The sequence below is a fragment of the Gracilinanus agilis genome, chromosome 3 (assembly GCF_016433145.1).
Source record: "Gracilinanus agilis isolate LMUSP501 chromosome 3, AgileGrace, whole genome shotgun sequence".
Taxonomy (NCBI): Eukaryota; Metazoa; Chordata; class Mammalia; order Didelphimorphia; family Didelphidae; genus Gracilinanus; species Gracilinanus agilis.
In genome coordinates, this window is record NC_058132.1 from 81,839,464 (window position 1) to 81,856,329 (window position 16,866).

A 16,866-nucleotide genomic window follows, 5' to 3' on the forward strand; every position below is an offset into this window, starting at 1 on the left:
AACTACAGAAATATATACTAAAAAAATACAGTCAACTCACAGTGTTCCCCTTATTCTAAAGCATAACTTTATTAATGTGAAATGGAACAAAGCAACTGAAGTGTTCATTTGAGACCTTCAACTGAGACCTTCACCTTTGTCTTCCATGTCTCAATTACAAAGAGCCGTAACCTCAGAATGACAATTCTTTAAAGTGTCTTAATTTACCTCATTTAGCTACCAAGTTATATGGGGGCAGATTGCATCAGCGTCTGTCTTCAGTCCTGTTTCTTTGTAACCTAGTTGTACAGATTGTGGTCTTGCCCATATGTGTCTGTCTTTCTTTTTTAATGCTGATATTGTCTTTTTTCCCTTCTTTCCACCTGCCTGCTGCTTTCATTCTGTAGTACTGGTATTTGCCATTCCCTTTACCTTCGGCATCTCTGCGCCTCATGGTAGGTGATAGGTTCCTTCATCTATCTGAGAAAAGAGTTGACATGATTTTTTAAGAGCTGTTGTTGAAAGCCATTCAGGGCAATATTTTGAGCTGACTGAAAAATATTTTCAGATATTGTAGCTCTCCTCTCCATTGCTTCCCCATCCTTTTCCCAAATTGCACAGCCAACAGCATCACAACACCCTGCAAACCCAATGCATGATAAAATCATTTCCACCCAGTAAACACTGGAGCTATATGCAGAGAGGGAACCTTGTTTTTCCTGATATTGTTTTTCAGGGCAAAAGCTGTAATCTGTTGTGGTAGAGGGTACAGGGAGCCCTGGCCTGTTTTCCTTCCCTCCTGACTAGCAGTGCCTTTTGCTGTTCAAGGACTGGAACTATTATAAAGATGCTGCAGAGGCTACACAGTCTAGTTATTTAGAGAGGCATTCCCTGGGGACTCTAAAGAAATAATTCAAATTATATGCTAATGAGCAGAGGATAATTGATAAATGATGGAACATTTAGCTGTCTTCTGGTGACATGGATTCACAGTCCAAGAAGTACACCAGGGGGAGCCATGGTTAGTCTCCTGAACTAGGGGCTTATGTAGTCTAGAGCTGAGCTATGAGCTCTGTACCAGGGGATGGCAGCCTCTGCTTTGTGGAATCCAGCCTTGGCCAGGAGTTAGCATGAGCTGTTGGCATTTGAATGCTAGACAGGAGCTTTTGGGCAAAGTGCCGTCCTCCACCCTTTCCCTCATTGAGCCTAGCCCAGATTTTATTGGGTTAGTCCTGGGTAGGGTACTGGGTACCCAGGCTCACTGCAGTTTTGCTGGAGTTGACTTTTTCTCTCAGTAGACAGGTGACTTTCTTCTGAAACCTGAAAATAGCACGAGTGTTTGTCCCCACTTACACAAGCCTTTCTTTTTCCTGAGTTTGATACTGATTGCCTTTTGACTCTCCTTTAGAGTTCTGAGCTTTTCACCCTGACTTATGGAGCTCTGGTCACCCAGCTTTGCAAGGACTATGAAAATGATGAAGATGTAAATAAACAACTGGACAAAATGTGAGTTGTGTTTAAGGCAAGAAGTTTTATTCTTTGGGAAGTGAGGTTGGGGAATACCCTGTACTCTGGGACCACATTGACCTTCTGAAACTTGGCAAAGGCTTCTTTGATTGCAGTTTCATGAAGTAGATTTACTGTGAAGGTTTGTGATATTTGCTTCCACCTCTAAGCTGTGACAACCTCATATTCTTGTGTTTACCCTGTGTCTTTTTGTTGTCTGATCACCTTTCCAGGGGCTACAATATTGGTGTCCGCTTGATTGAAGATTTCCTGGCTCGGTCAAATGTTGGCAGGTGCCATGACTTTCGGGAAACAGCAGATGTCATTGCCAAGGTCATCTCCCAAGGGCCCCCAGGCAGTCCCTCCTTCTTTCTCTCAGAAGGGTCTCTTACTGTACTGGGGAGCTTATTTATAGCCATGATAGTTGTAGAACACTGTGTTTTACTTCTAGAACCTCTAGGAGCTGGTTAAGAGATGGCTGAATTGGGAGGGAAGGCTAATGGGCATAGGAGACACCCTTGTGAATTCTGAAATCCACTCAAATCGAAACAAGTTTTTCCTCAGAGTGACAAAACTATAACTGTTCTGTTGGCAATTCTTTTTTTTTTTTTTTAAACCCTCACCTTCCATCTTGGAGTCAATACTGTGTATTGGCTCCAAGGCAGAAGAGTGGTAAGGTTAGGCAATGGGGGTCAAGTGACTTGCCCAGGGTCACACAGCTGGGAAGTGTCTGATGCCAGATGTGAACCTAGGACCTCCCGTCTCTAGGCCTGGCTCTCAATCCACTGAGCTACCCAGCTGCCCCCTTGGCAATTCTTTTAAAGTTAGTCATGGAGAGAGGCTCTTTCTATTTCATCATGGAAACCATTCTTCCTTATCACATACTTTTAATTGTCAAGCCCAGAGGATGGTGTTATGTGTTTATGAGAGAGCTCAGAGCTATCCTTCTTGCAACCTTGAACCAACCTTGGTATACTCATTTAACTGATGAGGTCATCTATATCAAGGAAACAATGTGCCCAAAATGATTCTGCCCTAGGAAGAAATGCCCAGAATGACCCAAGGTTCCCCTTGTAAGAAGAAGAACATAGGCAGAGGTGGAGAAACTCTCCTGGGCTTTAGGTAGCCATCACTGTTTTCTTTGAATTGTCTTTTGTCTTTGGTTTGCATGCTTACAATGTTAGCCACCATTCTTCTTCCTTTGCCCATTCAGAATGTTTGTTTGAGAAACTGTAAATAGTGCTTTCCCCTGGGAGTTGCAGTTGCAGTGTGCTACCCCAGAGGACAGACATTTACATGGGCAGAAACAATTTTCCATTAATTATTTCTGGAGAGTGAACCATCAACCCAAAGCATCACTCCCAAGCCTCTTATTCTCCTGTATTGGCAGTGCAGTCACCTTACCTAGGAAGGTATCTTGGGAAGGAAGAGAAAGGAGGGTCATTCCCTGCCCCATCTTTACCCATGCTGCTTTGTGTATCTCCAATAGGTAGCATTTAAAATGTACCTGGGCATCACCCCAAGCATCACCAACTGGAGCCCAGCTGGTGACGAGTTCTCCTTGATCTTGGAAAACAACCCCCTGGTTGATTTTGTGGAGCTTCCTGATAACCACTCATCCCTCATTTATTCCAATCTCTTGTGTGGGGTGTTGAGGGGAGCCCTGGAGATGGTGAGTGCAACTCTTTCCTTCTAGGAGGGGGCTGAAGTAGAGTGCCTAGGACTTTTCTGCTTAGTGTTGGACCTCCTTCCTTGATTGCACTTGAGATTGGAGAGCTTCCCCTAAGCCTTGCCAAGGGTGCTGCCATAGCACTGGTTGGCTTGATGAGTTATTTCTCATTATGAATATGAAGGGAGGGGACCCTCTCCTGGGGAACTTTGCATGGTCTTTGCTATAATAAACAATTTTTAAAAATGGTTTGGGGCAAGAAAGGAATAGGAAGGGGAGAGAATAAGCATTTATATAGTACCTACTGTATGCCAGGCACTGTGCTAAGTGCTTTTTACAAATATTATTTGATCCTCACAACATTCTTTTGAGGCGAATACTATTATGACTCCATTTTAAAGTTGAGAAAACTGAGGCAGAGGTGAAGTGACTTGTCCAGGATCACATAGCTAGTAAGTGACTGAGACTGGATTTGAATTCAGGCCTTCCTGACTCCAGGTCTAGCTCTCTATCCTTTGTGCCATCAGCTGTCTCTGATGGGCTCTAGAAGGCATGCTTGAACCCCAAATAAATGCAAGTCACCACCTAGAACTGTTAATGGTGATTCTTCAGTGAGGTCACCACATCTAAAGAGAGTCATCACTGACATGGTGGAATTTGTGACATTTTATAAAGCCCTTTAAGAGCTACAGAGTATATACACTACATGAGCTGTTTTGGAGGGGAGACTGGAGCAATCTTGGGTCTTTAAGAGAGGGAGAAGAGGTCTAAGGCTGAGTTAGTCAATGAAAAGTGGCCTGGCTTTCTAGGAGATAAGAAGCCAAAGGATACAAACAGTTTTCAAAAATAAAATTGCAAACTATCAACAGTTATATGAAAGAATACTCCAAATCACTAATACTCAGGAACAAATTCTGAAGTTTTATACCCATAAAATTGGCAAAGATGCCATAAGATGGAAATAGTCAGTGTTAAGTGTGACTAGAGGAAGGTCAGGCACATTGATATGGTATTGGTGGAGCTACAAACTGAGCCAGATGTTCTGGAGGCAGTTTGGGATCATGCAAGAGAAGCCATCCCACTCTTCATCCCCTTGGGCCTGAGATGCCCATTGCTGGACACAAGGTCACACTGCTCCCATAGAAACCAAAAGATTTTCTGAGCAGTATCTTTTATGGTTGCAAACTGAGGATCAAGTGAGCACTCATGAATTGGGAAATGACTAAACATTGATGACTGAACAAATTGTGGTAGATGAATGTAGTAGAATATTATTGCACTGTAAGACAGGATTGATAGATGAACTTCAGAGAAACCTGGTTAGGCTCAGAGACTGATCCAAAGGGCACTAGGCAGGACGAAGGAAAATAGCTTGACAAAATGACTGCATTAGAGTAAGTGAGAGGAGGGTTAAATGAAATGTAAAGTTCTGGGTCCATAATAACAGCCTTGGGCCTTACCCCCAGGAGACCTACCTCTTCCTTTCCATGGAGAGGTGAGAGGTCATTGAGGCCATGATTTCTGGGGTGGCTGGACTAGTTGGACAATTTTCGTTGTTACCAGGAGAAGCTTCCTGGGTGGGGGTAGGAAAGAAGAGGATGTATGTCAAGAATTTACTGATTAAAAAAAAATACTGGTAAAATTTCACATTTTTAAAGTGCTCCAGTTATGTCTATAGCCATTGGAAAGTAGAAGTGGACTGGACAGTCAAGACCACCTGCTGACTGCCCACAGCTCCATTTTCCCTTTCTTCACAGGTCCAGATGGCAGTGGATGTGAAGTTTGTCCAGGATACACTGAAAGGAGATGGGGTAACAGAAATCAGGATGCGGTTTATCAAGCGGATTGAGGACAATCTCCCAGCTGGAGAAGAATAACCATTTTGGGACCAGTGGAGTTGACCAGCTAGGGCACTTGCTAATTCTCAGCCCTCTCCTGGGGTTGTAAAGCCAAAGTGCCCCCACCTTAGAGAACTCAGTGACTCTTTAAGATGTTATATATTCTTCTAATCTTGTTTCCATTTTCCATGCTAATAAAAAACAGACTTGTGTGATATATTGCATTTATCCCACAAGTGTGTGCTTCTGATCTCACTCTATGCAGTGGGTACTTATCTCATATTCCAGAGACAGTCCTTTCTGTCTCCTCTTCCCCCAACTAGTAGGATGGAAACTTCTTCACTTCTTGGATCCGAAGAAGCTCAAGCTAACTTTACATTCCTGATTGAATTTTCCAAAGCAAAACCTTCTTTGACCTGATTGGGAGAAAAGCTTGGCGCATCTGTCCATTCCTATAACTTCTGTGCCCTCATGAGAGTCATCAGCAAGCTGGGTGGGCGGGCACCTGGAAGGGGAGGAGGTGCTCAATTCTTGGTGACGAGCAATGATGCTGGCCAGGAAAGACAGAGCCAGCTATGCAGGAAACGTTGACTTCTGGGAACACACCCAGGTATTTGTCTTCTGTTCTGCTCTGCTGTTTGGAGGCAATAAGCCCTCTTTTTACAGAGGGTCCATCTTTTATATATACATATATATGTATGTATATATGTGTATATATATATATATATGTATATATATATAAACTCTTCAATAAAGACACATTCATAAGTGAAATCCCAGACACGTCCATTTCCTAATGCTCTCTGCTCAGCTCCACCCAACTGGCCTGTGGATTCTGTTCCAGGGGTGAAGGGGCCAGTCTGACACACTTAACAAACAAGTTTCAGTATTGGTCTCCAGAGCCTGACCTTCACTATGTGCTTAAGCAGGAGCTTTTCTCATGCAAGCCGAGGGCTCTGTGGGACCCTGGCAACCAACCATGGAATTTATATGTGCCAGACTTGGGGAGCCTCTGATGTCTGAATAATCTCCAAGAGGGGACTCAAGTCTTTGGGTCTTTCTGAAGTGATAATTCACATGTGGATAGCACTTTAGGACTCACATCCACCACAATCCTGTAACAGATTGTGTACATATTATTTACCCCCATTTTATAGATGAAGAAACGGTTTCAGAGAAGAAATGACTTGTCCTGAGACAGAGCGAATAATAGCTGTGTTTCAAACCCTTGTCAGCTCCAAGTCCAGCTTTCCCAAATGCTGATAGAAGAGGCATTGAAAATACTGTGATCGAAGGGCTGCAGGCCCCCCATATTGATGGGCTTGAGGTGCCCCTTTCACTTGGTTCTGGGAATGGTCAGCTGTATGAGAAAGAAAAGCCCTGGCTGCCAGGGGTGAATTTGAGGTGAGGTTAATATTGTTTGTCCCCTCCTTAGCACCTTACAACGCACTGAGTAACTTCTGTGGGGAAAGATGGAGGCAGAGATGTGACAAATGTCCACTGTCAGTCCAGGTGGCAATAAAGAACTTGTGACATGAAGCCTAGGACCCTAAATCAAAATTCAATCCCACATCTGGGGTTAGAGGCAAGTAGAATCCAACATCTCTTTAAGGCTTAAGACTCTTCTGATTGTAAGGCACCAAAGTTGCAGCATTGCTTCGGCTGAGAAGACCTCCTGATGCCATTTAGCCTGAGAGCCCCGTTGGTCCAGCTTGTCCACCCCTTGGAAAAAGGAGCTGGCTGGGTGGAGTTGGCAGCAGAAGTGGGCTGGGAAGAAGGAGCTAGCTCAGCTTCCTCACACTTAAGCTGCTGTTTGTTAACTCTGCCCCTGGAACTACTGAAACTCCTGGAGCAGGGACTAAGCAGGATCATCATTCCTCCCAAAGGCTCCTCTTAACTGCACAGAGCAGGTAGCTCTGGCTTCCTGTATCATCAAAGGATGACAGCAGGTTGATGCCCACTTAAACTGAGTATTTCCAACTGCTCTGTGTTCTATCATTCAGAGAAAAGAACACTGGCCCATCTGTCTACAGGAAGGCCTCAGAGCCTCTGGGAGTCCTAGTCACTAGACACCTCAAAGTAACAAAGGTGTAGGTTTTTCCCCCTTTAAATAATCTGTCTGTTTTCTTCCCCAATGATAGAAATGGACAATGACTTGAGAGCAGGCCTTTGAAGACCTCTTCCTCTATTTACATAGCAGAAATTTGTCTGAATTTTTTTTTATCTCAAGAGGCTAGAGATGCCCAGGCAGAAGTCAGTTTCCCACAGAGAACTCATTGGGGGTGGGATGGCACTGAGCAATAGGCTAGATAAGGTGTTCATTAATTTGAGAATCAGAAATGTTTGATTTTAGACCTGGAAGGGACTTGGAGATTAACTTTTTCATTTCAAAGATGAAGAAAAAGACCTGGGAGGGAAGGGATTGGCTTGTGGTCCCACAGGTTAAACAGATCTGGATTTTGAATCCAGGTCCTCTGATTCCAAGTCTTGTGGTTTCTGGAAGAAAGCCTGGGGAGACGTCAGCCTTGCTTCTCCACCCCCCACCCCATTACAGGGACCTCTCCCTTCTCCCCCAACACCACCCACTTTCCAAGTGGGCTGTTTATATAATGTCAGATCTTGGGATATTTCCTTTCCCCCTTAGCCAGGCAGCTTTATGGCTGGTGGAGCCATGGAAACAAAGCTCCATTTATAAGGTTCCCCCCCCTCCCCAATCACTGGTAATCAGGCCTTCTACACCTAGGGCTAGCATCCCCACACCATTTCATTCACAGGCAACGAGTAAAACCCTATGGAAGTTGGCTTCCTGGCACCCACAGAGCAAGGCAAGCAGGGGCCGAAGCAGGGGCCCCTGTATGGGGAGTGGGAGGGAAGTAGATCAGCCTCTCCAGGGCCCCTGTTTTATAGCCTCTAACCCCCTCCTCACATGGCATAGAGCTTCAGAACTCTGCCAACATGTTCTGCCACAGCTGGGGCCCTGGTTGGGGTTGGGGCAGTTTCTTTACTCTAGAAGTTTTCTCTACTCTTCCAACCCTTCCCCACTGATTTCCTTAAGACCTGACCTAATTTCCCTCGAATCATTTGTGGGCAGTGAGTAGAGGCAGTATGCCATAATGGATAGAGAGAGAGCTGTTCTCAGAGTCAGGAAGATACATGTTCAAGTGTGACCTCTGACACACACTGGCTGAATGACCCTGGGCCCCCGGCTTTTCTCTACCTCCAGGAACAGGACAATGAAGATGACAGAACAGCTGTTAATGCACGTGGACAGCGGGAGTTGCTCACTAGAAGTATCAGCAGTGAAAGCACAGCCCAGACCTCCTCTCCCCATCCTCCAGACCAATAGAATTCCTCAAGTGGAGGAGGTGTTGAGAAGACCTCAGGGGGTGCCAAGGAGGTCTGCGGGAGACTTGACCTCCTGGCCCTTTGATTAGGGGCAGCAGGAGATGGGATAACAGTAAGCTAACTACCCCCCTTCCCTGCCCCATGTGGCCAGCCTGCTAGAGCCTTTGTTCACCAGGTATCCTGGATCACTGGCTGCCATTGACAGACTGGGAGCAGGATGGGCTAATAGCCAGGATCTCTGCATATTTGGCTGCACCAGTCTGGGCTTGGAAATGAGGCGGCTGAGAAAAATTCACCAAGCCAGGCCAAGTCAGGCCCAGGCTGGGGCTGACACCCTCCTTGGTTTGGCTGTAGCTAGACTGGTAGCTCTGGGCAGCCCAGGAGCAGAGTCCTGGTGCCTTAAGTCTCCTGCAGTGGTGGAACACATACCGTCCTGAACTTGGAGCCAGGAAGAGCTAGCCTTAAAATCCTACCTCATTTGCTGTGTGACCCTGGGCAAGTCCCTTAGTCAATCTTGTGTGTGTGTGTATGTTGGGGGCGGGGGATCCTTGCCTGTAAAATGAGACGGCTGGATTCAGTGGTCTCTTACGTCCCTCCAAGCTCTAAATTGATGATCGGAGGACCCTCACCTCATCCTGAGGAAGAGCTATTTGTGCCTTGGCTGCCTCCAGCAGAGAAACCCTCACCTTCTAGAGGCCTCCCTAGATGTTAGGAGACTGAAAGTCAGCCAAGGGCTCCCCTCTGCACACACTGTGTGCTCTGCCTGGTGATCCCCTAAACTGGAATACCCCAATGCCGGATCCCTTCCAGCCTCGCACGCAGACCTGAGTAATCCCATTTCCAGGCTGGTTCTGGGAGATGGCAGGGACAGGGAGGCCCAGGCATTGGAGCTACCCCAAAGGCTGAATGGTCCTGTTCCAAGATGGTAGAGGTGTTTAATCAGGGGCTGGGAGACCAGGAAATCTGTCGTAGAGGAGACCCTTCCTCAGTCCTGTGGGATTGGAGCATAGCTAGATGCTCTGCAGTCCCCTCCAGCAGGGGGACTTGGGGTTTCTGTGAGCCTGTTGAGGCTATCCTTTACCCTAGAGGAAGTGGCCAGGGAGGGCCTGGATCCTGAGCCTGGGGAGGATCTTTCTGACACAGGTCAGTTGGTTTCAGAGAGGATGCAAAAATGAAGCGTGAAAAACCAGGGGTGTAATATGGTGAGAAATCGAAGCCACAGGCTAAGAGACTGCAAGAACACCGGAATACAAATCCTGCCCCAGACACTTAACTTGGTGACCCTGGATCAGTCATTTCATGTCCAAGTGTCTCCATTCCTTGTAAAATGTACTGCTAAGTAGCTATCTCCCAGGGCTGTGGCGAGGATGCAAAGAGTTGATATAGGAAAAGAGCTTGATATAAGTGCCTGCTGTTATCATGATCGGTGCTATTGCTGTCAGAACTTCCCAATAGCATGAGCTGTGGCATTTCCTTTCCTTGGGCCACAGGAGAGCAAGAGGGACACCTGGCCAGAGCGACGATGCCCATCGTGTCTCCTCACAGGGATGTCAGGAGAAGACTGGGGAAAGCACGCTGGAGTGAAAAGAGCCCTAGATTTGGGGCGCAGAGGAGCCGGCTCCGGCTCCCACCTCTGTGACTCATATGACCTTGGGCCTCAGTTTCTTTATCTGTAAAATGAGGAAGTTTGGTCTCTTCGCTCTTTTCCCAGTGAGCCTGAGACCCTCCTGCCCGTAGCTCCCAGGGCCCCCACCTGGGCCAGACTGCCTGTCCGTGCACCTTCCCCAGGCCTGGGCCTGCTTCCCTGCCCCGCTTAGGAATGAGCAAACTGCAGGCCTAGGGTCAAAGGAGCGCGCCCAGTCACCCCCTCTCCCCCAGCCCCGGCAGAAACTGCATTAAGCAAAATTAAAATTGTCTTCTAACAAGTAGCTCATTGTAGACGGGGTTGGGGGGGGAGCTCTTGTGGTGGTTGTGGGGCAGGAGGAGGGGGAGGAGGTCTGGCCCAGAGAAAAAGTCCTCCCCAGCCTCCTAAACATTCCCATGTGCTGTTTATAGGAAACAAATGGGGCGGGCAGGCCCAGGGCTGCTCCACTCTGTCCGGCCCAGCTCAGCCTCGCTCTAGGCAGGCGGGGGGCAGCCAAGCGGGCAGCGGGCGGGCGGCCACTGGCAGGAAAGTACGGATGGAAGGGCTTCCAAGGCTTGAGGTTATTGGCTACCCTGGGCTTTGATGTCCCGCCAGGCCGGACCCCAGGCCGGGACGCATACCACGGAGGCGGCTGCCCAGGAGGGGAGAGGCAGCTTGTGGGGAAAAGCTGCAGTTGCATTCCGAGAGGGCAATTTAACCTGGCAGGAGGAGAGAGGAAACTTTCGTGGCTTTGGGCTTGGGGCTGGCTCTGGGGGGGATTGCGGTATGATAGGGGGAGTGGGCTGGGGCCGGCTGAGCCAGAGTGGGGATGGGGAGGCCTCGGGCCCAGGGGCTAGGAGTGGAGACCAAGAAAGAGAGAAGGCCTGGAGAGACAGTCACGGGAAGGCAGCTCTCTCCATCCCCAGCGCCGCCTCCTCCCGTCCCTCTCTTCCAGTCCTTTTGGAAGGCCCTCTCTGCCTTGTTACTCAACCACTCAGTTTTCTCCTTTTTTTTTTTTTTGGTGAAGTGAACCTCCTTTGCCTGGCTCCAGTTTCTTCATGAAGCCAACCTCCTCCAGGAAGCCTTCTCTGATGAAACCCTAAGCAGCCAAGAGGGCCCTTTTCCCCCACCTACACAGCCCAACTCATTTCTCAGAAGCAGGACATTTTCCCTCTGGCTCTTGTTCTTCCCTCAGCAGGCTCTCCTCTGCTCCCATGGGCCAAACCCCCACAGAAATGGCCTAGGCCTAGCCCCCCCTCACAGTGAGGCACCTCCCAGAGAACAGGACCTTTGCCATTGTTCAGGCGCTTCAGTCTTCTACTCTCTGTGGCTCCCATCGGAGTTTCCTTGACAGAGATTCTGGAGTGGTTTGCCATGTCTTCTCTAGCTCATTTTACCAATGAGGAAACTGAGGCAAGCAGGGTGCAGTGACTTGTCCAAGGCCACACAGCTAATAAGTGTCTGAGACCAGATCTGAACTCAGGTCTTCCTGACTCCAGGCTTGGCGCTCTATCCACTGTGCCACCTATCTGCCTTAGAGATCATTTACTTCAACTAGATGGGGAAACTGAGGTCCAGAGAAGTTAAGCAGGAGGTATATGGACATATTTAGGGTGGGAGCAGTGAGCAGAGAGGGGCTGTGGGATCATTATCCAGGCCCCAAGAGTCTTCCCAATGGGCTTCCCAGCTTGGCTTCCTAAGGGAGTGAGGGTGAGAAGGGTAGGACACGGCAGCCCATGCCTCAGTGGGGTGGTTGAAAGGAAGCAGTGGGCAGCTAGAGCAAAGAAACACATCAAAGAGGGAAAAGCTGGATCAAGGAGCAGCTGGGTGGCTCAATGGATTGAGAGCCAGGCCTAGAGACAGGAGGTCCTGGGTTCAAATGTGGCCTCAGACTGTCCTAACTGTGTGACCCTGGGCAAGTCACTTAACCCCCATTGCCTAGCCCTCACTGCTCTTCTGCCTTGGAACCAGCACATGATATCGATTCTAAGACGGAAGGTGAGGGTTTAAAAAAAGAAAAGGATAGAGATGGGGAAACAGAAAAGATGGAGATACGAGGGAGGTTTTTAAAAGGGAAAACTTAAAATTGTATTTAATAGAATCTGTATAAACTGTCTTATAGACATTGAAGGAAAGCAGAGCCAGGTGCGATTGGTGAAATGTGGGTCAGGTGTGGACAAGACAAGAAACCTTTCAAAATGCCTGCTGGGCTCTGGACAGAGGGAAGCCACACTGAGACATCCCCCTGCCATGAGTGTCCTCCAAGTCCTTCCAAAGGAGTCCGTGGAAAAAGACACCCCACCTTTTGGATCTTTTTAGAGGTCCCTAGTGGAGAATGAACAAAAAAGATTTCTGGGGGAAAAAATCCTCATTAGAACCCTTGGGGAAGGTGTCTGCAGCAAGAGCCAACAGGGAGACCCTCAAGCGGAGATCCCTCTTCGAATGAGCTCATCTCGACCTCTAGGCTCACAAAAGCCAGGCCACCCTCTAGGAGATGATCTCATTTCCCTTTCTCTCTTCCTCCCCTTTGGTGCTGCCCCCAGATTGGCCTGGCCTGGCCTGGCCTATGGGTCTCCCATCTTCCAGCCGGGCCTCCCTCTTACCCCTCCATCTGGGTCTCTGGGTGGTCTGGACACATATGTTCGAGTTTAAATGGTGATTGAAGCAAAATTGTTAAAAAGATCAGAAGTATTTAGGGCAACCTTGATTCTTGTCGCATAGCTGGCATTTTTGAGGATGGGGCCCTGAGCGGAGGGGTGGTTTGGGCAGAGTAGGGCGTAGGAGAGGGACAGGGGGCGGATGCTGCGACCAGAGGCAGCACCATCTGGTGACGCCAAACTTCTGAGAAAGGCTGCAGATGGGGGTGAGTCCCCTGTGCTGCAGGCCTTTCTTCCCCACCTTGAGCACCTGTTGGGGAAGTGTATCCTCTTATAGAAAACTAGAAAGAGTTGAAAGTAGATCATGCCAGGTGAAAAAAGTACCAGAAATCATAGAAGCCCATGGAATATTCTTCCCAAAAGAATCACAAATCGTTAGGGTTGGAAAGGATCTTAGAGATCATCTAGTCCAATTAGATGGGTAAACCGAGGCAGGGAGGTCAAGTGAAACTTTATCTAAGGTCACACAGCTAAGTGAGAGAACTCAGATCTTCTCATTCTTAAAATTTTCTATGATAACCACATCAGAATTATAGACACCAGTATGTGCCATGTCAGGAGGCTGGTGGTTGGACTAGATGACTTCAGGATTCCCATTCATAAGGAGGGAGACCAAACTCAAAGTTATATGGGCCTTTACTAGCTCTATTCCCTCCTCCTACTGTAGGCTTGGTCCTTCTAACCAGTGAGACACGAGTAAAACGGGGCCTCCAGGAACCTGGGAGGTGGAGTTGGACAGAGCGCCTCCCAGGAGGGAGAGGGACAGGAAGGCACCCCTTCCCACCTGAGCTCAACTTTTATTTGCACACCCATGTCATATCTCTGTGCAAACAACTTCCTTCCTCTGGCCTCCTTCCCTATACCATTGTGCCCCCCAGCCCTGTGGGAGAGAGCCAGGTCAGGCCAACAGACTGAGCAACGGGAGCACCCCAGCTCGTCCCGGGACCCTTCTGCTGATGGAGAACTTATTTTTCTTTCAATGTTACTTTGTTTGTTTATGTTTTTACAATTACATGTAATCATGAATTTCTACATACATTTTCCAAAGTTATAGGATCCATATTGTCTTCTTCCCCACTCCCTGAGCTGGTAAGCAATTCAATCTGGGTTATACTCATATTATCACACAAAACATATTTCTGTATTATTCATTTCTATAAGTGAATAATATCATAAAACCAGAACCCCAAACCAGAAACCCAAATAGACAAGTGAAAAATTGTATACTTTCATCCATATTTCCTCTCTAATAGTTCTTTCTCTGGAGGTAGATAAAATCTTTGTCAGAAATCCCTCAGAATTGTCCTGGATCATTGTATTGCTGAGAATAGCTAAATCTTTCAGAATGGATCATCCCACAATGTTGCTGTTACTGTGTACAACGTTTTTCTGGTTCTGTTTATTTCACTCTGCATCAGTTCATGTAGGTCTTTCCAGCTGTTTCTGAAATCATCCTGTTCATCATTCTTTATAGCACAATAGTATTCTGATGGAGAACTTTTAGTATGGGTGTGATCAGTGTGAAACCCAGAAAAGAGAAGCCAGGGAGATAAGAAGTGGGGACATCATTGAGTAAGAGTCTCGATCTTGTGCAGATCTAGATAGACAAAAGAAACAGAGACAGAGATTGAGAGAAACACAGAGACAAGGAAATTAGGAGCTTGTGAATTCCGGGAGAGCAGGGGCTAAGTAGGAACACCATATAACTACCAGATTTAGAGCTAGAAGAGACCTAAGAGAGTTGCATTTCCTTCATATCCTTTTCTCTCTCCTCCCCTCCTCTTCCTCACACTTACCCCCCCCCCCCACACACACACTCCTGAGCACAGGACTTCACATGTGATAGCTGCTCAATAAATGTACTTGGAACAGAGACAGAGAGACTAGTAAAGGTAAAGACAGAGATGGGCAAAGTCAGAGATGGACAGAAACACGATAGAGACAGAGGTAGAAACAGAAGCCGGAAACAGAGGTACAGACAAGGACAGACAGGTAAAGAGACAGACAGGCTGAGAAAGGTGGAGATAAAGACAGGTAGAACAGACACAGGCAGAGTTAGGGACAAGAGACACAGGCAAATGGAAAGAAAAAGCAAGACAGAAAGAGGTAAAAATGGAAAAAAGTAAAGACAGACTGAAGTAGAAATAGACAGAGAGGTAGAGGAAGATGGAGATAGTGATAAACAGAGACAGAGACAGGTAGGATGAGTAGCAGTAGAGGTAGAGACCTGTAGAGAGACAGAGGCAGAGAGAGACAGAGGAAGAGACAGGAGAGAGACAGAGGGAGGCAGAGGTAGAAGGGGCAAAGGGCCCAGACTGAGAGGACACTTAAGCCAAGGCTTTCTCAGAGTTGGTTAGGAGTGGTTAAGATTTGGCACTTTTATGCAGAACTTGTGATTCCTTAGATCAGGAATGGTGTCAGTGACCCCTGGTCCAAGCAGGAAGCTGGTGACCCCATTTCCTGCCCTGGGGTTTCCTGAATAAACAGTCAAGGATATGGGAATGCCCACCCAGATCACAGTATTCAACAGCTGTCCTGACACCCTGGGGTCAATGTGGCTGTGAGCTGGGGCCTACTTTGGTGCTCCGAAGGGCTTGGAAGGCACACTTACACAGGCTTCAGGGGCCAGGAGCCACTGGCGTCTTACCAAAGTGAGCTCAGTAAGGGGAGAAACTCTTGTACAACCTCTGGGAAAGGAAAGAGGTCAAGTGGGAAGCATAGGGAAACCTATCAGTGTATCCACCTACTGTCCTAAAGGGCCTGATCTCTGGCAACTTGAATTGCACCCTCCCCAAGAGTGAGGCCAACAGGGCATCCCTCCACACGGACCTCCGGGGGAACTCCTCTGTCCACTCTCTACCCACCCAGCCGCCAGAGCTGACATTCAGGGGACCAGGAGCATGAACTGACAAAGGAGCGCAGGCTCCTCTGTGGTAGGTCCCTGGGTGGGGGCCAGGCTGTCTGGAATGTGGGGCCTAGATGGGAACATCAATACCCACATTGTTACCACCACCACCCCCACTGCTGCCCTCCAGGATTTCCCATCTCACATTCCTGGAATGAGGCCCCCTAGAAAGAAGCATTCTCCTGGGTCAGGGGTAGGAGGCCATCCCCAAGACTAAGGGTCCAGACAAACCCAGGGATAGAGGTGGAAATGAAGGGGTTCCCTTCTACCTATTCTGGGATGCCTTCCTCAAAGCTAGCCAGGCAGTCCTCCAGGCCTCCTTTTCTCTCTCTTTCTGCCCTGGGACCAGCGTTGGGGCTAGATGGGATGCTCTCTCAGCCTCACATCATGCTCTAGAAGGGAATGAGGAAGGAAGCGAGATCTGTGCCAGGGATGGACTCTTAAGAGGTCAGTTTTTCCATCCACTGTCTTTGCCTTGAGCACACCCAGAGAGATATGCCACTCAGTTTTAAAGAGCACCCCTTCCCCTGAGAGTTTGCCTCCCCCTGACTACCCTGTTCCAGGATCTAACAGTTCTTACAGCCATTAATTACTTTCTAGTGTCTTGCCTCAGTCTCTGCTTTTGCACTTGAAGGGTCTAACATCTTGAGATGTACTGGCCACGCCTGTCAGCATGATCCTTTGACCCCAGTTGAATGACCTCACCACTGAGTCCTCAGGCTCCCAGACCCCACTCCCCCCGCTCCCCCACTCTTCTTCTTAGGCTTGGACACTGCCCACTAAGGCTGACTCATCCACCTCTGACAAAAGCTCGTCTTCCTATGCCTCAGTTTCTTCCTCTGTCCAACAGGATTAGAGTAGATAGTTCCTAACGTACCATCTGCTTCTGACATTTCAGATTCAATCCAGTTCAGTTTTTCAACAAACATCTATTAACTTCTTATTATTTGTAACAAGGGACAGCTAGGTGGTGCTGTGGATCGAGCGCCAGACCCAGAGTCATCTTTCTTAGTTCAAATTTGGCCTCAGACATTTACCAGTTGTGTGATCCTGGACAAGTCACTAAACCCTGTTTGCCTCAGTTTCCTCATCTGCCAAATAGGCTGGAGAAAGAAATGGCAAACCACTCCAGTGCCAAGAAAACCTCAAATGGGACCATGAAGAGTCAGACGAGACTGAACAGCATGTCTGACAAGAAGCAGCTTGGTACAGTGATGAGAGGGGCTGGCTTTGAAGTCAGGAATCAACCAAGCAATCAAGCAATGTGCATTTATTAGGCACCTAATAGGTGCTAGGGACACAAAGACATAAAAATGAACCCACATCTCCTTTTCAAGGAGCTT

The 16,866-nt window shown here is 47.9% G+C and overlaps 1 protein-coding gene across 1 annotated transcript; it reads left to right on the forward strand.

The window, feature by feature from the left end:
• Positions 1-391: 391 nt before the first annotated feature.
• TRAPPC3 (trafficking protein particle complex subunit 3) lies at positions 392-5,247 on the forward strand. Its single transcript, XM_044671504.1, has 5 exons — positions 392-434; positions 1,388-1,484; positions 1,694-1,818; positions 2,975-3,157; positions 4,912-5,247. The coding sequence occupies exons 1-5, from the start codon at positions 432-434 to the stop codon at positions 5,029-5,031; spliced, it is 528 nt and encodes a 175-aa protein (XP_044527439.1). The 5' UTR covers positions 392-431; the 3' UTR covers positions 5,032-5,247.
• The last annotated feature ends 11,619 nt before the right edge of the window (positions 5,248-16,866 follow it).